Genomic DNA, 21015 nt, shown 5'->3' on the forward strand with positions numbered 1-21015 from the left:
AAAGCTCATTGGTTTGGTTTGGATTATCTCCCCAAAAAAACAACCAAACCCAAACGGGTGTGGGGAAAGATGGAATGTTCAGTTTCGCCTCTGAGGTTTCTAAGTTACTATACTTGCTGCCTGTCAAACACCTCTTGGGGAATAGTGGTGGAATTTGGGGCCTGATTTTTAAAGTGCAGGTGGGTTTGAATTGGGTACCTTTGGAAGGTTTTTAGGTTTTGTTTGGTTTTTTTTTTTAATTTGAAAGCAAGGTAAGATCACTGCATCTGACATCTTTGCTGCCACCAAATAGAAAAGTTCTTCAAACTGAATGCATTTCAGATTCGTTTCCCTCAAGATGTGATTCCAAAGGCCGGGGAGATGGAAGTGGTCCTTGGTGGCCAAGTTCTAATCCCTGTGAGAGAAGGTCTGGATTCTCAGGAAGGCTTTAGTGAAGGCAGAGAATAAGATGTACAAGAACGAGTTTGGTTGGGTTTTTTCCCTTTTTTCTATTGTACTTAGAAAAAAATACAGGGGCAGATTCAGTGTGAAGACGCAGGGGAGGATGGCAAGGCAGCACTCTGCCAACACTTGTGGGTCTTTTTCATGGAGACCAGCGTCTGTGCAGAATCCCAGCCTGAACCTTGCTGTGTGGTCCCCGAGCCAGCTGGGGAGGACCCGGATGTGGCGGGAGAGCCCACGGCAGACTCTTCCGCCACAGTGAGATCTCCGGGTGGAGACAGAGAGCCGGGGGAAACGGGCATCAGGGAGAGAGAGAGAGAGCTGGGAGCAAGTGGGGTGGGAGGACAGCGGGAATGGGGGGCGGGATCGGGACCACAGCCGGGGTGTGACCCAGTGGCGAGGGGCTGCCGTCCTAAGGGAAATGGAGGCACATGGAAGCAGTTTCGGGGCGCTTGGTAGGAGCGTGCACTTTGGAGCTGGATCTGGTTCCAGACTCAGCCCTGCCCCTCATCACCTGTGTGACCTTGAGCAGTTGTCCACCACCTGGACATGCCTGTGTCACAGGCTTCCTGGGAGAATTGGGTGACTGGTGCGCAGCCATCACTGCAGGGCGGTGCCATGAAGGACAGAGGACACACGTACAGAGCAGAACATTCCCTTGCCTATCGGAGCCTCTGCATGGAGATGCTCCAGGAGACAAGAGACGAAGGCGTGGCTCCCCGGGGCTCCCCAAGTCCTCACCCAGGTGCAAGGCTGCTGACGCCACTGCCCACAGAGGGAGGGTCCTTGTGGCAGGAGGAGCTCCCTTCGCTCAGGGTTTATAAGATACCCTCCCCGCACCCCGCTACTGCCCCCACGAGCTTGTCCTGAGGCCCTGGCTGAGTGCCTGCCTGCCCATCAGATGTGTAACTGGTCCAAAACAACCCCACACATGTTCCTGGTGTTTCCTGCAGGACCAGGGGACCGAGGCCGTTACTCCAGCCCGCCTCTGGTCTAACACGCAGGGTGCATGCAGCGCACGTAGCCGAGTGCCTGCATACAGTAGGCGCCAGAGCACGGCTGCATTGCAATGACAAGGGACAGACCGCCGCCGTGCCCTCTCTTCCCCTTCAAAAGTGCTGCTGGTTCCGAGGCCACTGGCCAGGAGAGTCAGAGGGTCAGAGAGTCACAAAACTGGAAAGCACCCCGAGGCCACCTGGCCATCCCCTTAACCTCACGCTTTGGTAGATAAAGTTCCCACCGTTACCTCGAGTGCATTCTGCGGTTACACCGCGTCCCCAAGGACACTCAGTCCCCCACTGAAGCCCTAACGCCTCCTCCCCATCCTCACGGCAGCCAGCACCATCGTGAGACCTTCCCCCTGTGCTCCGCCCCCCACCTCTGCCTTCACTGCTAGCCAAGGCCAGCCCCCAGCTCGTGCTCTGGAACTAGATCCCACCTTCCTCAAGGGCTACTCCCGTCTTTCTTCTCTCTCTCCTCTATTGTCAGTTTTTTCTCTTTGGGAGAGACGGACAAATGTGCTAGAATATTTCTTGTCTAATATCTCTTGTCTCCACCGGCCCATCCAGCTACTTCCCATTTCTTTCATCACTTTCAACAGAACTTTCCAAAGAGTTGTTTCCATTTACACTCAGCTGTCTCCATTTCCCAACCTCACCTTCTCAACCCTCCACCAGGCTTTTTCTCCCACTATTCCACCGAACGTGGAACCAATGACCTCCATGTTGCTTAAAATATGGGCCAGTTCTCAGGGCCCCATCCTTGTCCCCAGCACATCACTCTTAGCACAGCGTTTCTAGGACTCCTTTTAAAACTTGAGTCAGGTCAGGACACTCCTCGGCCAAAGCCCACCCCCCATGGCTTCATATCTCATTGGGATAAATTAAAAGTTCTGACAATGGCCCACAGGCAGGGGATGGCAGATCCCCACCTCCCCCATCTTTCCTCTGACCTCACCCTGAGCATCTGCTCCCTCGTCTCCGTTCCCCTGGATGCACACCACGTGTCTCCCAACCCCAGGCCCTGCCCTTGCCGTTCCCTCTGCCTGTGACGCTCTTCCCCATCCCTGCTGGGCTCTCCCCTCCCCACCCTTTAAGCCTCTGCTCAGATGCCACCTCCTCAGTGAGGCCTTCCCTGACCACCCTCCATCTCTGGCCCTCTTTATGCCACTTCTTCTCCACTTTATTTTTCTCAATAGCAGTGAAATACAAATGCCCTGGGAGCAGGAACTTTTTCTTCCATTCCTTGGCGTAGCCCTGACAGCTGGAGCCGTGCCCGGCACACAGTGCGGGCTCAGGGAGACACGTGTGGCATGCAGGCACGCATGCACTCATGAATGAAAGGTTTAGAGAAGGGGGGGGCAACAGCAAGTTCAAGGCGGAGCTGGAACACCTGGTCAGCTCTGTGGAAGGCTCCCTTAGTGATCAGATGGGCCAGTGCAGGGTCCTGAAGGGCCCTGGGTGTCACAAGGCCATCCTGTCTATCCTCCTGCCTCTGACCTGACTTATACACAATTACCCTCTGCCCTTAGCCACAATCCCTAAGGAAACTGGTTCCACACCCTCCCCGGGCCTTCCATGCCTGGCCTTCCTCTGTACCCATCTGACCGTCAAACCAATGCTATTGGATCTGTTGACTGCAAGCGCCATGTTTGAATAGATTCCCCTTTTCCATCCACAGGGAAAGGAACAAGCATCTTCGGGATGAACGGGACATATGTTTTCAGGTAATTGGCCAGTGCCCCCTCCCCTGGGGGAAGACAAAGACTGGGGTCCAGTGGCAGCCAGACCTGCTCTGGGACTCGCCCAAGAAGATCCTGAGGCTTGGAATCTGGTCACTCCTTTGTGTGGGCAGGACGGTGGCATAAGATTTTTTGAAAATAGTAAAAATTCAGGTTGACCTATAGGGTCATAGTGTGTTAATTTTCCATGAAGTGACACACTTTCCTCTTGGCCTCACGAGGCTGGAATACTTGGGAGGGTGCCACATTTCTTGGATGTAGAAATGATCGTTCCATCCATGAGACGGTGCAGTTGAAATGGCACCATTGCTTTTAAACCAAAATGCTGTTTTTTTCTTCATTAACATTTTGATCTCTTGATGAAAATTTTTCATTTTTACACTGTCGTAGAAAGAATTAAAAATGTATATTTCACCATTTACGTAGTTGACTTTATGTACAGTTTTTTTACCCTACGGGGACCCATGCTCCTCTGAACCTGAGTGCCACACTTACATGCTTTCCCAAATAGCACGAAAATCCTGTATTTATTTAAAGAATTTCACGTCCGGCTGCGTTAAACAGAATCTAGGATTTCTCATTCCCCTAACATCCTCCCCGTTAGACAGTAGCTGTGGAAGCTCTGAAGGGAAGAAAAAGGCGGGCAGGATGGATTGATGTGACATTCTGATTATCAGGATTATCACACCGTGAATTTCACGTGTGTCCTCGGGCAAATCATTAGCCTCCTTGGACCATGACCCCGATTATCACATGAGGAAAGAGAATCTCTATCCTTTTTTCCATATTGTAGGGATTTTTGTGTGTGTGGAAAACTCTTGGAAAGGAAGGTCTTGCGCTGGACCCTCAGCTGTTCAGTGCCCTAAATGCGGTCAGTACACGGCAGCTAGTTTGCCCCCGATTTGGTGCAACCTAGTTTATAAGTGCAAATCCTTTAGGGACCTTGTACATCACAATGTCTTTTCTACCACTGGCTGTCAGCAACATGTCTCTGCCGCCCACCTATGTGTACTATCAGAGCAAGGCTTAAGCCTACACATGTTTGTTTGATGGTGGTAATGGTTATAACTGTTTAAGAAGTAACACTGAATTTATTTTAAAACTTCCTAACAAATGTCACCCTAATCCCTTGACCTCGCTTCCCTTCACCTGCCAAACTCTTTCTGCTTTGAGAAGGGAATGGAATTTAAGGGAATAAGAACCCTCGTGGGAGGGACAAAATCATGTCCATGCCGAATCACAATTAAAGATTAATTTGGGATGACAGCCATACCTTCGGGGGCCCTGGGAGCACTGCAACCCCGCCTTCTTTCAGGAAGGATCCCCAGGAACCACGGGGCTGGCTGGTTTATGAGAGATTCTTCCTGTGATCTAACCCCCCCCCTTATCTGGAAGACATCTGTCAGGGGAGCCCTGGCGAGGCAGGTGTAAGCCCTCCACTCCTCCCAGTCTCTCCATTGCAGATATGTGAGCAATTTACCTACAGCCATCCTACTTCCACGAAAGATCTGAAATACCCTGTCCTAGCTTCGTAGCTGTGGACAAGGCACTGGGTTCATTGATCCTCCTATCTGGGGGTTTGGAAATAAAGAGGGATTGAAACCCCACTGAAGAGTGTGTATGATTTAAAGATGCACAGAGTTTTTTCTGCCCATAAATATTTTTCCTATGCATCCCACATTTAGCTTGTCCTCTTGCAAATTATCACTACTCCTGGGAAGGGTAACCTGGCAGACCCCAGGCTCGAAACTTTGATTAGCTTATTAGACGGGAGATGGAGGAATTATGGTGAGAGATGACAGCAAAAGGAAAGAGTGGGTGAAGGCTAGCTGGGAGCCCAGGCCATCACTTGCTTCCTTTAGAGTTTTATTTCAAGCCTGAACTATGAGGTGGGGAAATTGAGCCCTTTTTTGCTCCAACGTTGGGACAAATCAGCAGGCACGGATCTGAGGGCATTTTGTGTTTCTACAGAAAGACAAGGCAGCCAAGGCAAACACAGCTGCTTCCAAGGCAAGCCAGAAGCAGCGATCTGGCTCTGTGATCGGCCAGTACGTGGATGGCAGAGGGATGCTCAGAAGGTAAGGCATGCCTGCTGTGCTCATTCATTACCTGTTCCTTGGTCTTGCAAGGTTGGGCGCAGGCTCTGAGCCCAAGCTGAGTGCAGACTGGCCCTGGCGGGAAGCCTGGGGTCAGCCACTATCGCTCCCCTTGAATCTTGGAGGACGCGTGCCTTCCTGTTCTGACATCTAGGTGCAGGGCAAGCACTTAGGACAGGCCGTTGTCTCCTGACGCCGCCTCAGGTTCCTGCCAGGGAGCGCTGAAGAGGGGCTGCAGATCAGCAGAGGGACAGAGGGGGTGGGAGGAGGAGGGGTCAGGGAGAGGGAGGGAGTGGGTGCTGGGCCGGGCTCTGCTGTCTGCTGAGCAGAGTGTATGCTCTCGGTTTTCCAGGGACAGGGCGGCGTGAGTCTGAAGGGTAATTCGAGTGTAGTACGGAATCTCCAGTCGTTGAAGTCCTTTACAGATGAGCATGGGGCCTGTACCTGACAGAATCCTTTCAATAATTCATATTTAATTAACTCAGGGATAACATGCTTGGTTGTTGTTGGACAGCACACGATTGCATTTAAGTCCCCAGAGGGGTGGCCCGTTGCTCCCCGAAGGAGGCACGCCAGCCTCCCGCCCCTACCCCTGCCCTGTCTTCTCTGGGGTGTGTGCTTCATCCCATGGATGGCCACAGAGAGGTGGAGGCTGCCAGATCCCCAAGTATCAAACCCGGGACAAAGTGTGTGAATTTGCTCATCCGGGAGACCCTGAGGACAGCAAGCATGAAATAGACAGGTATGCCAAGCGGAGGTGACCTGGGGATGTCAATCCGCTGATGGGTCAAGACCTTGCACCTGATCATCGTGGATTCCTCTTCTAAATAGCTGAACCAGGAGACACAACATGGGAGCCAAATTCCTACAGCAACAGTTCACCTGTTGGTTCCTCGGAATGGAATATATGCTTCCAACAAGCAGAGACCGATTGCCTACTCTGTACCTGACATTCTCTGAGTTCTGTGAAGCCTCCAAATATCAATTAGACACGAGTCCTGCCCTTAATATCCATTATTGAGTGCCTGCTGTGTGCAAGACTCAGTGCCGTGTGCTGGGGATTCGGGGTGAACAAAATAGACCCCATCTCTGCTTTCATGGAGCTTATAATTGAGTGGAGGAAACACGATAATTGATGAGTAATCGATAAATTGCAAACCCCGCATTCCCATGCAGACTTTGTCAGAGGTGACTGCTCTCTGCTGCTGGTACATAGCATTTGGTGGCAAAACCGAAAAGGAGCTTAGTCATGCTAAGCTGAAGGTATTCCAGAACGTAATAGTGCTTGAGAATTTCCCACGTAAGAAGCTTTTGCCAAGAAACGCTTCATTTAGGGTCATTTCAGTGTCCATCTCTTTTCTAGTTGCAAGGCCTTTGAAAAGCCATGCTCTGCATCTGTGCGCGTGCATCCTTGCTCACAACACGTGCTCACACGTGTGCACTCGTGTGTGTGAGCAGAGTGAAAGCAGATGGGAACACATTGTGTGCTAAAGTGGCTAGGCACTTCGTAGGCTCGTCAGAATGGAGAAGAAATTTGTTGGAAAGATGACAGTCAGTTTCTGTAAAAAGCTGATTTTATAAATAAGTGTAACAGTCCTTGAATTGCTACAAATCCTTTATTTTATATCAAGGGATCCAAACTAAGTCAGCACTTTGGTGAGCAAGCAGTATACCTTAATTTATCTTTCAGAAGCGTCCGGAGTTCAGAACAGTGATACTCGCATTTCTTTCTTTTTTTTTTTGTTTTTGGTCCTTAGGGGCCAGAAATGCTAGAAGCCGGGGGACGGGAGTTGGGGCAAAGTGAAGGGGCTTTCCCTGTTCTGCATATTCTGTGTCCGTCGCCCACTTTCGCCTCACCCCCGCATCCTGCTCTATTTTCTAATTCTCGAGTGTGTGTGTGTGTGTGTGTGTTTCGATTCTGGACTCAAGTTCCTCCCCGTAAAACAGTCCTCAGCTTGACTTGTTCATAAAGGCCTGAGAAGGGGCCGCACCAGGAGGGTCCGTGGGGTCTTTGCTCGCAAACCTTGGGGACACAGCCCGTGCCCTGGACCCACGTCTGGTGCCCGACTGCTGCACACCTCCTGCTGCTTCTCCTTGTTCTGGATGCTCAGGTGCTTCTGGAAGCAAACGTGCACTCAGGCCTCTGAGGCCACTCAGTCCTGATCCTAAGGAGAAAGGAAGGAGAAGCGGGTGGAGGGCTTCCTTCCCACCCTGAGCTGGTGGTGGACGCTTGCCGTGCTGGGGTCCCTCCCAGAGCAGTGGTCCCCCTCGCCTGCATCCCCGAGGGCTGCTTCCCTAACAGGTCTGGTTTATGCACTGGCTTACTGGGGAGGTAGGCAGGGCGGAAGGGTGAGGAAACAGGCCTGCAGAGTTGGCGTCTTACCTGGGGACACACAGCTGGTAAGGGCTGGCATGGGACCAGGGCAAAGGCCACCGACTGTTAACCCGGGATGCTTTGTTTCCACATCTGTTATGCTCCTTTCTTCACACCTTTACTTCTCCTTTGTGGCACTTCCCACAACCTGGAACAGTGTAGTGAGTGTGTCATGACTGCTCTAGCCCTGCTAAGACAAGCGCTCCACGAGGACGGGGGCTGTGTGCCTCTGCTGCTGACTGTCATTAGCTTAATACCTGGGAGCCAGCATCACCTTCACCTTCATCATCGTCCCCTTCACCTTCATCATCATCCCCTTCACCTTCATCACCTTCACCTTCACCTTCATCATCATCACCTTCACCTTCATCATCACCTTCAACTTCATCATCACCTTCACCTTTATCATCATCCCCTTCACCTTCACCACCTTCGCCTTCATCATCGTCCCCTTCACCTTCATCATCACCTTCACCTTCATCACCTTCACCTTCACCTTCACCACCTTCACCTTCATCATCATCCTTTTCACCTTCATCATCACCTTCACCTTCACCACCTTTGCCTTCATCATCATCACCTTAATCACCTTCACCTTCACCTTCACCACCTTCACCTTCATCATCATCCCCTTCACCTTCATCACCACCTTCACCTTCACCACCTTCGCCTTCACCACCTTCGCCTTCATCACCTTCACCTTCACCACCTTTGCCTTCATCATCATCACCTTCACCTTCACCTTCATCACCTTCACCTTCACCACCTTCACCTTCATCATCATCCCCTTCACCTTCATCATCACCTTCACCTTCACCACCTTTGCCTTCATCATCATCACCTTCATCACCTTCACCTTCATCACCTTCACCTTTACCACCTTCACCTTCATCATCACCTTCACCTTCATCTCACCTTCATCATAAGGACATTGAATGAATGAGCTAAGCAATGCTTGGTCTGGTTTTCCTTTTCTTGGCTCCTCTCGGCCCCCAAAAAGTGTGCTCCTCAACTATCTGCTTGTCACAGACCCCCAGCTTCCATTCAGATACATTTTACGATATTCTCCCCAATCTTCGTTCTTCTCCAAAACAGCCAGTCAGAGGAGGAAGAAGAAGTGTTTGGCATCCTGAGGAGAAGCTCCCTGGGCCTGAGTGGGTACCCGCTTACGGAAGAGGGGCCGGGGACCGGGGGTCTGCTCCCCCGGCCGCTCCGCAGAATCATCTCCATTGAAGAGGACCCGCTGCCCCAGCTGCTGGGGGGCGGCTTTGAGCAGCCACTGGGCAAATGCCCAGAAGAAGGGGAGGCCTCCGACCAGGGAGTGGAGGGACAAATCGGGCCGTCCCGACCTCTGGGAATCACGCCTGCGTCTCCCCGAGGGCAGCCCGTCGGAAAAGAAACCCTGTCTAAGGTAAGGGTGCATCCCGCGCTGGCTTGTAGGTCACTCTGTGCCTTGTCCCTCGAGTGTGAGCCCCAGAGCCCCAAGGCCACTCAGGAAGCCAGACTCAACAGGCCTGGTGATGCACCAAATTTGTGTCCCTCGGGTACCACCCTTCTCTGCTCTGCCGAGCGTCATGATGGAGACTCGGGGGTCTAGGGACACTCTCCTACAACTTCTGTTGTTGGCCCCTATGTGTTTTTTTCTGATTCAGATTCTGCATTTATGGAGTAGGACAGAGCCTCTGCTGGGCAATTAGCGTCAGCTGTCACATGCTTTAAAAATGGTACCTCTTCTGGTCCGTTCTGTAACCGCTCCCTGCAGGCCAGTCCCTGCTGGGGAAGTCTGTGCACCGTCGCTTTTCTCTCGGTTCCTAATCAGCTCGCCTCCTGCTCCTCCCGGCAGTGTGGCCCTCCACTCCCACCCTCCATCCCCGCGCCCCCCACCAGCTCTCCCTGCTGAGTTCTCCGGGAGAAGGAGGCCGCAGGGACCGTCCTCCTCTGGATCACTGCGGATGCTCCTCACCTTGTCTGTGACCCAGGCCTTGGAACTGGCTCCTCAGCCCTCCCCCTGCTCGCCACTGGACCCTCTAGAATAGTTCCCTCACCCTGTGGCGGCCTTCAGAGCTGAGCGGTCCGAGTGATGCGTTGGCATGCGTGCCAGCGAGCCCTCTCCAGCCCCTGCACAGGGACTTCTTGGCCTCGGTTATCATTCTTGGGCCTGGATTAAGATTCATGCGTACAGACCACTCCTCTGAAGGGCCCTGGGCCAAGGGAGGGGGGAGAACTTGGTGGGTGGGACCCTTGGTGGGTGGGGCATCACTCCTACACCCCCTTGTACATCCCCCAAAGTGCACAGACTACACTTGCTGGCAGTGGGCACAAATGGGGCTTTAAATACCCCACAATAGCCCCCCAAATGTGAAAAAAGTGTTAAGAGGTCCACGGGAGACGGGGTGAAGGGAGAGGCTGAGCGTCCGTGTCTGCCGTGGCATCTGATCCTCGCAGTTGTCGGATGAGGGGCATCAGAGATCTGTTCTCCCCTTAGGCAGGTGGGGAAGTAGAGCACAGAGCGAGGAGGCCCACCCAGCCCGCAGTGATGGGAGCCCAGCCTTCTCACCCACCGCTCTGCATCCCCACCGGCTGCACCGGGATGCGCTGCTGTTTAGCTGGGACGGAAACTGCAGCAGAGAGGAAATGTGTCTGCTGGAAGTCAGTCACACAGCAGCCTCAACAGAGGGTCCCTTGCAAGGCCGCTGAGCCATCAATTGGTACCAGCTTTCGGGAAAGTAGTTTGATAATAGGAATCAAGAACTTCAAAGGTCCACCTCCTTTGAACCAGCCCTCCTACTTGAAGCAACCTTTCCTAAGGAAATAACCAAAATCAGACAAAAATTTAATTCAAGAATGTAAGTACATAAGAGCAAATAATTGAAAAAACAACAATAGGGACATAAATTAGACTATATTAATTTAATAGACTGTTATATAGTGCTATTAAAAATCACATTTTTGGAAAACTTCAGTGACTCAGAAATATATATAATTTAATAACATAGGAACAAATAGAAAATTATACATAAATTTATATTATATATAATAATATAAATAAAGTATACATAGTATATCAGATTTCTCTCAAAAAACATATATTGACTCATCTATATAAAAAAAGCCTGGGGCTTCCCTGGTGGCGCAGTGGTTGAGAATCTGCCTGCTAATGCAGGGGACACGGGTTCGAGCCCTGGTCTGGGAAGATCCCACATGCCGCGGAGCAACTAGGCCCGTGAGCCACAACTACTGAGCCTGCGCGTCTGGAGCCTGTGCTCCGCAACAAGAGAGGCCGCGATAGTGAGAGGCCCGCGCACCGCGATGAAGAGTGGCCCCCGCTTGCCGCAACTAGGGAAAGCCCTCGCACAGAAATGAAGACCCAACACAACCAAAAATAAATAAATAAATAAAATTAAAATGCAAAAAATAAATAAATAAAGAGCTATTCTTTAAAAAAAAAAAAAGGAAAGAAGCCTGGAAGAAATGCATCCAAATAGGAATAGTGACCATTTCAGGGTTGGGGGGTAAATTATGAATAGTTATTAATTTCCCCTCTGCTAAGTTTCCTAATTTTAGAAATTAGTATGTATTACTTTCATTTTTTAAAGCTTTTAAAAAAAAAAAAAAAACTGGTGGGAAGGAGGATAACAGATCCCCTGACTTGCCAGTGGAGGGAGCCTTTCTCCAGCCCCTCCCCACAATTTTGTTGTCTCACTGTCGTTCACGGGCAGGTGGATTGTCCCCCAGGTTAAGGGCAAGAACTGGAATAGCTTCGCTGCTCCTATGAGGTGGGTCCTTCCCCCAACTGAACCATCACCGGGTTGATCGTATCCTGTCTGCGGAATAAGCGTCCTGCCAGAGGCGGGGGCCAGGGTGAGGGGAGCGCAGAGCGAGGTCAGCCACCGCCTCTGCAGCCAAGACCATCTCCTCCCACCGTCCCCGGGCCTCGGGTGGACCAATGGCTGCACTGAGCTTTAGTCTCAAACAAAGGACAAATGGAGCACAAGCCTGGCAGAGAGTGATGCTTGTGCATTGCAGGAATAAAGAAACTGGGGCCACGGCAGCGTTTCTGAGTGTGGGTTTCTCTTTTTTTTTTTTTTAAGTTGGGTTTAAATTCCTGTAATTGACCTTGAATTCCCTCCTAAGTACAGCATGGAATTGATTTCTCCCCAAAAGGCTGTTAATGGCTTTTCTCTGAAATTCAAGTACTGCTAATATCTGCTGCTCCTCCACTATGGTATTTGCTCAACGAGAGGAGTTAATTCCCCCCAAATCCACTTCCAAACAGATTCTAACAAGCCTCCTCATCTGGCCTGGCAGTGCGGGCTGGGCCAGAAGGCAGGATTTGGGGGAGCACGCGGCTTTCTGGACCTAATGACCATTCGGAGAAGGGACCCTGTGCTGGTCTTCACTCTGCCTCTCACTCACCCAGCATCCTGGAGCAAGTCCATTTCCCGCTGGGCTGTAGCATGCCAGAGTAACAGGCAGGCCAGTTCCCAGTCTCTCCCGCTGCTGGCTGGAGAAGCAGCGCCATGACTGTGTTCTGGAAAGTTCTTCCCATAGCCTGGCATCTTGGGATTTCCCAAGCTACTGAGTGGAGGCTGTCTTGCCTTATTTCCAGGGCAGGCAGGGACCCTAGATGGAAGGTGAGCTGGGACAGAAGGGCAGCATGCAGGGAGGCGAGCGTGTCCTCCATCCGGTCCGGGCTTTCAGTGATGGGGCAGAAATGAGAGTCCCGACCCCAGCCTGGGATGCCTCTGCCCCCGAGTTATAGATAAGCCGTCTTTTTCTCTCTCCCCTTCCCCTGCAAACACCCCCACCTTGTCCTCCCCATACCCCCCCCTTGCAGAGAATTTCTGCTTCCCCCTTAAGCCCCAGCCCAAAGCCCCCCGCACCCCGAAACCCTGGACTCCTCGTCCATTGTCTGGGCACTGGGAACATCGTGCCGTGACTATCTGTACACCTGGCCGCCTTCCCTCCATCACACACCTGGCCCAGCACAGGGCCTGCGGCGCAGCACCTGGGCAACAGTGGTGGTGGAATGAAAGTCTCTCTTCCCGCTGCTGAAGCTGGAAGGAGCCTCGGTGCCCTGAGCCCGAAGCTTCCTGCATCCAAGGCCCGAGCAGCCTCCCCGGTGCTGGTTGCGGGTCCCTCCCTGGACACCGCAGGGACAGGTCAGGGGCAGGGGTGGCAGGCGGCCGTCCCAGCATTTGACCCTACTGTCTGTCTTCCACAGGAGGAAGGTTCTGTGTCCACCCCAGACCGGCTCTTCAAGATCGTGTTTGTGGGCAATTCCTCCGTGGGGAAGACGTCCTTCCTGAGCCGGTTCTGCGACGGCAGTTTCTCCCCGGGTTCAGCGGCCACCGTGGGTGAGTTCTTGGCCCTGGGCTGGACCCCAGCCCACCTCTGGGAAGGGGCGGCTGTGAGAAGGGTGCCCAGGGAGGGACTTGGAGCCCCGTGGGAGGGGCCGAGGGCTGGGCTGGTAGGTGAGGCCCCCCTCTGCCTGGTGCTCCACGGGGATGGGACCACAAACGGTTCCTATGCCCAAGATGAGGGGCTCTGAAGTTGGCAAAGGTGGACTTCTGGCCCTTTGTCCCCTCTCTGAGCCTGTCTGTCTTCAGTCATCCCTTCCCCACTTTCTCTGTGTGTGTGTGTGTGTGTGTGTGCGTGCATGCACACTCGTGTAGACGGGCAGGATGGAGGACAGTGCCTTGGGGGCTTCTTTTACCCATCAGGTTTCCTCATCCTGCATCCCGGGCCTGCTGGGTGACAGCGGGAGTCCACTGTGGACGCTCGTTAAGCTCAGCTACTAATAGCTGATCAGGGCTTCATGCACCTCCATTATTATCTCGGGCAATTCTGTATTTAGATAGGAGCCTTTGCCCCTTCACCCAGAGGTGCTCCTTGCATTGGAGTATGTGGTAAGACCCAAGGGCATATTGACCTTTTAGTTTCTACCAAGGTGAATCACTCGAGCAAAAAACACAATGAATCCTTTGGGTGCCTTCTATGTGCCATTTAACCACGCTAGGTCAATTATATTAACAATACATTGATATGATCTGAATATTTCCCATGGGTTTTGATATTTATCATTTCCATCTGTCTTCCCAACAACCCTGAAAGGCAAGCATTGCTATCAGCCCAATGGACAGACCAAGACACTGAGGCCCAGAGAGGTCCAGAGGCGGGTCCTCATTCCCACCAGCTGGTTGGTGCTGATACTGGTCCCGACCCAACCCCACATGCACCCCTGCTGTCCCAGCCCACTGTCTCCCTAACGGTATTGTGCTGTGCGTGCTCAGAGCCCAATTTCTGCCACAGGAGGCGGGCAGAGGCTGGCACAGGCAGGGGAGGCTGCTAAGGTCCAATGGGGCATCGGAAGTCCCGGACCTTCATCTCAGCTCTGCCACTGACCAGCTGTGTGACCTCAGGAGAAGGTGTTTCCTTTTCGGCTTCAGTCTTTCCTCACCTGAAAAAAATGAGAGATCTGAACCGGGCCAGCCAAGACTGCTTCCAAGCCCAGGGCTCTGTCCAGACCACCTCTGACCCCTGGAGGTCTCACAAGCTGGCCCTCCAAGACAATCCGAGACAAACTTTCCTGCCCCAGAGCCTGCCTGGGGAGAGTCTGGTCTCTTCCTCCAGGATAACCTGAACGGGCCCTTCCTTCCAACTTTCTTCCTACAGACGGGTCTCTTCCCACGACTGTAGGCGCCCTGTTCTTACTGCTGAGCCTTTGCAGTTTCCAAATCCGGAGCCCCCTCCTGCCCCACCCCCTGCCCTATTCCACCCGGAGACTGGGCGCATCCCAAGGTGAAGAATCGGAACTCTGATGGGAAGACGGCCCAGAAGAGCCTGGCCTCGTGCGGCCGGAAGGGATGGCTAGGAGTGACCCCCGTGTGCCGAGTGTGGTGACACAGGAAACAGCGGCTGCAGAGCTGGACTGGCCCGCCCTGGAGCGTTCCATGGGGTGGCCACAGAACCACCCCTGAGGTCACAGCTCGGGCACAGGCTGTGGGAGCAGGGGAGGGATGCCGCACCCCCCAGGGGCGGCCCTCCGGCGGTGCACATGGTGCCTCTCCTGTTGGTAAAATCAGGGAATCGGGGTCTGCTTACACCTCCAACTGGTGCCCCCGAGATGGAAAGCTCTGAAAAAGAGAAAATCAGACTAATTTGCACTCCCCAGGAGGCCAATTATGGAAACACCTACAATTTAGGAAGGGGAAAAATATCAAAGTTTCCAAATCTGGAACGCCCTTCATCGAGCTGTGCAAAACGAGCCAGAGCAGCAGCTGGAATTAGCCTCCCCGGCACACGTGTCAGGGAGCTGATGTCACACCAGCCGCCTGGAAGATGCTCCCTTTAAAGACACAGATGAGCCACCGAGTCCTGGGCTCAAGCAGGCCAACCCCTGTCAAGCACAGCAGCCCTGGACCCTCAGCACAGCACCAACAGGGGCGCGGTGGTGCCTTAAAGCTCTCCTCCATCACCGAAGGGCCTTCCTGATCGCCCAGCCCCTCATGAGCACGTGACCTGTCCTCGACCTTCGGCTTGTGCGTGGTGTGGCTTCCATGATGCAACAGTTTGTCTTGGGGCGCCCCTGCCTTCCCCACCTTAGCACCAGCGGATCCCTTGTAAAGCAGGTGTGTGGGCCATGCGGGTGTCCTGGAGACGTCAAACGATGGCTCTTGCAGAACGTTGGAGCTCATTTTGTCAATGAGAAGAGTGGCTGCCAGCGGCTAAGGCTCTAGAACCCCGGACTCTTGAGTCCAGAGCTCTTCCCGAGGCCCCGCCTTGGTTCATGGCCCTGCTTTAAACCACGGCCCGCGGCCCAAGGTGTTTCTTCTGCCCTCTCCTGGGCACCAGTCCGTTTCCATCCCTCTCCTCGACTCCACAGAGAAATCCCGAGAGCTTCCCCTCCGGGACATCTCGCTGGCACTCCCCGCTCCCAAGCCCTCGTGCTTGGAATGACCTGTCCTGTCCAGAAAGGTGAACACCGCCCTTCCTGGGGTCCATCACCCACAGCTCTGACCCACACATCCCACACACAGCACACTCCACGGTGATGGGGCCCCCAAGGTCCAGTCCTCACTCAGGAACCACTGGGGTTGCAAGTCGGGGGTCACCTCCACGTGTTTGCCGAACGCTACAGCTGGACGTAAAATCATGGACACCCAACTTCCCTCCAGCACCCCCGTCACACCTCAGTTTACAGATGGGAAAAGCGAAGCCTCCCAGATGGGATGAAGTCACGTCATCAAGGTCACACAGCTGGTCAGAGGCAGGACTGAGGCAGGAACGTGGGGTCTGGGCTCCCGGACCGTTGGAACGGGTGCAGGGGGGGGGTCTCAGAAGTCCCTCTGGTACCTCGTCACTCTGTGCAGCCTCTCCTGCTGGACGCTGACTCCCCGTGTCATCCCAAACCCCACGCATCCCTTGGGCTTGTTCGTCTGCTTCCTGGCCTGCGGGTCTGAGGCTGCAGGGAGGGCTACCTCGTGGACCAGCGGGGACTCGCCAAGCTCCTGGTCCACCGAGCTCCCTGCAGGACAAGCTCCCTGTCCTCCAGCAGAGCGATTACCAGTGAGGTCGAGGGACCCAGCCGTCCCTCCACCACCTGCCTTTCCATCAGAGAGAGGGCTCATCCTCGGGGGCTTCAGATCAGGCCCCGAAGGTGTGATGACTGCGGCTGGCTTTCCCCTGGGTTGTTATCAGGCTGTGGGCAGCCCCCCGGCCTCCCAGAGCACAGATGGGGGAAGCCCTACCACTTTAGCTAAGAAAACACCCTTGGGTTTGGTTCCCATCTGTTCTGATGGGAGCATTTAGCCTTGGACTTTCTAGGTGAAACGAAGCTGCCAGGGGCCCCGTGCCCAGGGTACTGCTATGAAAAGAGCAGTGAGCCTCAGAACTGGGTTTGCAACTCGCTGAGGCTGCTGACCAGCTTGGGCAAGGCTGGGCTCCTGCTTCTTTATCCTTCTATGGTTTGGGAAGAGAAGGGGGGTGCACGTGTGTGCACGTGTGAGTATGGGTACGTGTGTGTGTGTGCAGATAGCAACCTGCACATGGATGTCCCAGGGGAGCACGGTGAAGAGGGAGAGATGGCACATGGAAACTGGGGATACCAAGCATTCTACCAATGGGACACGTCCCTCTTTTCGTTACCCAGACACGCGTATCCTCTCTCTGACTCTCTTCTGTGAGCCCAGGGCCTCTGCAGTCCTGCTAACATTCTAGGAGCGGATGACCCTCCCATCTCTCCTCCCCTGCCCAGCCCCTCACACACTCGCCTTTGCCTGGAGACTGTGGCAGGGATGCCCTTTTCCATCAACTGCCTCTTTGTTGTCTGTCTGTCAGTCTGTCTGTCTGTCTCTATCTGGCCAGGCTGCTGTTGCTGTCCCTTGAGCCCTCCAGAGTAAGGACCCCAGAGGCTGGGCCTTTTAGAGGTTGGGAGGGGATGCCCTCTGGTTCCAAGATCTGATGCCTTAAGGGGGAAAAACGTTTTGAAACCTGGTTGAGCATCTGTGAACATTCTCACAGGGTGTAGGAGGGAGGAATGTTTGTTATCAAAGCACCTACATTTAGGTCCTCTGTCTGAGGGCTGCTGTGGGGTCCACAGTACATCTCCCTGCCCTGCACCCTCTCTCTGGGATCCATGACTCCAGGTAGGGTCACAGCTTCAGAGGGAGGATTGCAAGTGGCCTGATGGCTGGGATTAGGAGCTCTGATTCCATCTCTAAGGAGGATTTGCCTCTGATTCCCTCCCCCACCCCTTTTCTTCTCTTCCGTCCCTCCCTCCACCTGCCAAGCCCTCCCCTCCTGCTCCTCTCCTCCACCTACCTTGCATCACCACAATGGGAGTCTGAAAGTGTGATCCATCCCCCAGGGATATTCGGATTTTACTATGGGAACTTTGAAAAGGGTTTTAGGGAGAAAGAAGAAAAGGGAGGGAGGGAGGGAGGAATCTGAGGACAGTCTTTCTGTTGCTCCATCTTCCCAAGGGGGGAGTAAATGATGATTCTTTGCGTTGGTAGATTGCTTTTCCGTATGTGATCTCATTTGATCCCTAAAGAGGGTCTGGATTACACTGCAGTGAAAAGCCTGCGGTTCAGAGAGGCTCCGTGACTGGATCAAGGTCCCACAGCCGGTCAGCGGCAGAGACAGGACCAGAACCCAGGTCCCGGGCCTCCCGGCCCAAGGCTCTGTCCCGGCCCACATCACCTGTCAGGAGCTGCAGGGGGAGGGCCGCCCCTCGGGCTGATGGGATTCCAGGCTGGGGCGTGGCTTCCGGACTTGGACATGATGCTCGGCTCCCCCCGCAGGCATCGATTACCGCGTGAAGACCGTGCGCGTGGACGGCTCGCGGGTGGCCCTGAAGCTGTGGGACACGGCGGGGCAGGAGAGGTGAGGACACCCCCCCCCTCCCGGGTAACCCCGCCTCTCCTCTCCCCGCGGGGGCGGGCTGTGGCGGCAGAGGAGGCCGCGCACGTGACCCGGCCCTTCGCGCAGGTATCGCTGCATCACCCGGCAGTTCTTCCGCAAGGCCGACGGCGTCGTCGTCATGTACGATCTCACAGCCAAACAGTCCTTCCTGGCCGTGCGGCCGTGGCTGAGCAGCGTGGAGGTGAGCTGGGGGCCTCCGGGCGGCCCCTCTTCCTGGGCCCAATGCCCTCTCTGGACACGTGACTCACACCCCACCTTCTCCGGGAAAAAACCGGTTCAGGCGTCCATGCGTCAGTCCACCCAAGTGCCCGGCACCAGGCTGGTTACTGGGGACCCAAAGGTGAACACGAGAGGTGCGGTCCCTGCCCTCATGGGGGGAGGGCAGATAGGGAGGGACGACTGTGTACTAGAGCTGGGAAGAGGCAATGCAAATAGTCTGGGATTAGTAGGGATGGATGGAGAGAAACTTACAGAACTACGCTTTCTGCCATTAGTAGGGAGCTGTAGTTTCGAAGGCCCCTGTTTTGCAGAGAGCCTGGGATCTAGCCAGGAAGTGAAACGTCTGGTTGAGTTTGAAGGTGGTGGTGGAGGTGAAGACATGTCAGAGGGTCATCATTGCAGCTTGAAGCACGAGTTTGGCCATTCTGCAGAAAGCTGGGTCGAGCACTGCGTGACCGGCCTGCTCCTGCCTGGGGTGGGGCCGAGAAGCATCGCCTGAGCCGCTCCCCGGTGGAAGCTAAGCTGAGATGGCAGATCCGTCTGTGGTTAACTCAGAATTATCCATATGTGGATGGGTCTTCTCTGTATAATTTGTAGTTTGCAGAAGGTACAGGTAAATTTTAAATGATGATTCCAAACTTAGATGAACATCAGGATCACTTGTGAAGCTTTCAGACAAAACAGACACCAGGGCCCAAAGAGAATGATTCAGGTCCTGGAAATCCAAAAAACAAAAAAAACAAAAAAAGCAAAAGTCCCCCAGGTGGTTTTGTTTCTCAGCCACCGTGGTTTCCAGCCTAAACAAGTGCTTCTCAAACTCTAATATGCATGAAGCATCTCCTGGAGACCTGGTTAAAATACAGATCCTGGGTCAGCAGGTGTGGACTGGGGCCTGAGATTCTGCATTTCTAACAAGTTCTAACAAGCCAATGCTGCTGGTCCAGGGACCACACTTTGAGAAGCAAGATTCTACATCCTTTTCAAAGATGTTTGTGTTCCTTCAACAAGAATTTGCAGGGCATGACCCACATGCCCAGCTTGCGCCACGCGCTCTGGAGGACTCAGTGTGATGCGCCGATGCAGCGGCCCCAGGGTTCTGCGAGCAGGTGCTGGAGGCTGTGTCAGGTGGGGTTGTGTGTTGAGGATATGGAGCCGTGGCATCATAAATGCAGTTGTTCTCAAGATTCTTGAAAAGCTAAGTCGTTCTGCCTTGGCAACCAGCCATCAGAGATGTCAGGTGATAGATTAAAACTTGACACCTAATTGGATCGGAGGGGAACTGAAAATAATCACTTGATGTTTGTGGCGCACCTTGAATTTCCATAGCACTCCCAGCGCTTCGCCAGCCCCTTGCCAGGAGAAGGGAGGGTGGAGGGGGAGCTTTAATAACAGGCTTTGGGTTCAGAAGCCTTATTATTAAGTGAATGGTGGCCAGCTATTCCCAGAGCCCCTTCCCCCATCAACCTGAAAAACTGTACCCAAGGAAAGGGCTGAAATTGCCACGGATTATACACGGTAAAGACTGACTCCTAGGTTGTGTCGGGCAGGAACAGCTGCTGGGGAGGCTTGGAGTTCCCTACAAAGGACATTCTCATCGTCCCAGCCCAGCCACCGCCTGGCCGTGAAACGTGGGCCAGTCACTCCATGAAGGCGTGGACCAGAGGGTCTGGAAGGTTCCTCCTGGCCCCCGCGTTCTATAGGGGCTGGCACTTGACTCTCTGGGGGGCCGGGATGGAGCAAGTGTGTGTGTAGATGAGAGAACCCTGCTGGCCCGGAGGGAACCAGATGCCTTGGGCACAAGAGAAGGGGCGACTGCTCTGCTTTATGAGGTGTCCTGCCCCACACCCCCTCCTCTCCCACCTCGGCACCTTTACCTGGCCCGCAGGCCTCCTGCAGAAAAGACCCGAGCGGGGCCCAGACACACTCTGTGCTGATTCTCCCGCCATTTAGCTTTCCTGTGCACTTCCAGGAAATCAAAGCAGTTAGACCTTCCTGCCAACTCAGCATCCCCCACCCTCCTGACCACCAAATCTCTGCTGTGTGGTACTGGTTTAACCAGTCCCATCTAGAGGAGAAACTGGTCAGGCTCTAAGGGCCCCATGTTTAGACCGTGAGGCACCCTGGACATCTGAAGACTTTGGGGCCTGTATCAGGGAGAGAAGATAGGATATGGTACAAGCCCGATGGGCTGGTATTTCTCCCGAATCCAGGACTGCAATGTCTGCAGTCCTGGCGTGTTAACTTCTCGTTTGGATCTTTCTGTCATCCCAAGACCACTGTCCTGTTAGGCCTATGCATCAAGGAAGTGGCATCTGACCCAAGTCATCAACCAGCAAGGCCAGTGCCTCTGAGCCAGAAAAAAACCAGGGAGATTGATCTCACATAGCCTCTTGTTTTATAGTTCTGCAGCTTTCCTCTCCCTTCCTGGACGGCTGACTGGCTCTCACTCTGTGATCTTTGTCACCGGTGACAATGTACAGCACACGGCAAAAAATAGCAGTTTGATTTTTTTTTTCCCCACGTTCCAAGTTGAGCTCAAAGTGCTGGCAGTTGAGAACGAACTACGCAAATAAATCTTGTTTTGACTCATCATCCAGGGGGGCGGATAAATATGGAAACCCCCAAGATATAATTTTGCAGTCATTTTCTTCTGAGCATAAATGCATGCTCTAATGTGCTGAGAAATTTTTTTGTTCTGCCTCTGGAGAAATAGCAGCACT

The 21015-nt window shown here is 53.6% G+C and overlaps 1 protein-coding gene across 2 annotated transcripts in view; it reads left to right on the forward strand.

The window, feature by feature from the left end:
- CRACR2A (calcium release activated channel regulator 2A) overlaps positions 1 to 21015 on the forward strand; it is a 114154-nt gene that overhangs the window by 83683 nt on the left and 9456 nt on the right. For both annotated transcript variants that reach the window (XM_061205881.1, XM_061205882.1), the window contains 6 exons: positions 3121 to 3166; positions 5153 to 5259; positions 8747 to 9062; positions 12876 to 13008; positions 17956 to 18037; positions 18143 to 18257. In XM_061205881.1, the coding sequence (XP_061061864.1) occupies positions 3121 to 3166; positions 5153 to 5259; positions 8747 to 9062; positions 12876 to 13008; positions 17956 to 18037; positions 18143 to 18257 (799 nt within the window). The remainder of the gene's footprint in view (positions 1 to 3120; positions 3167 to 5152; positions 5260 to 8746; positions 9063 to 12875; positions 13009 to 17955; positions 18038 to 18142; positions 18258 to 21015) is intronic.

This window comes from Eubalaena glacialis, chromosome 11 (assembly GCF_028564815.1).
Source record: "Eubalaena glacialis isolate mEubGla1 chromosome 11, mEubGla1.1.hap2.+ XY, whole genome shotgun sequence".
NCBI lineage: Eukaryota > Metazoa > Chordata > Mammalia > Artiodactyla > Balaenidae > Eubalaena > Eubalaena glacialis.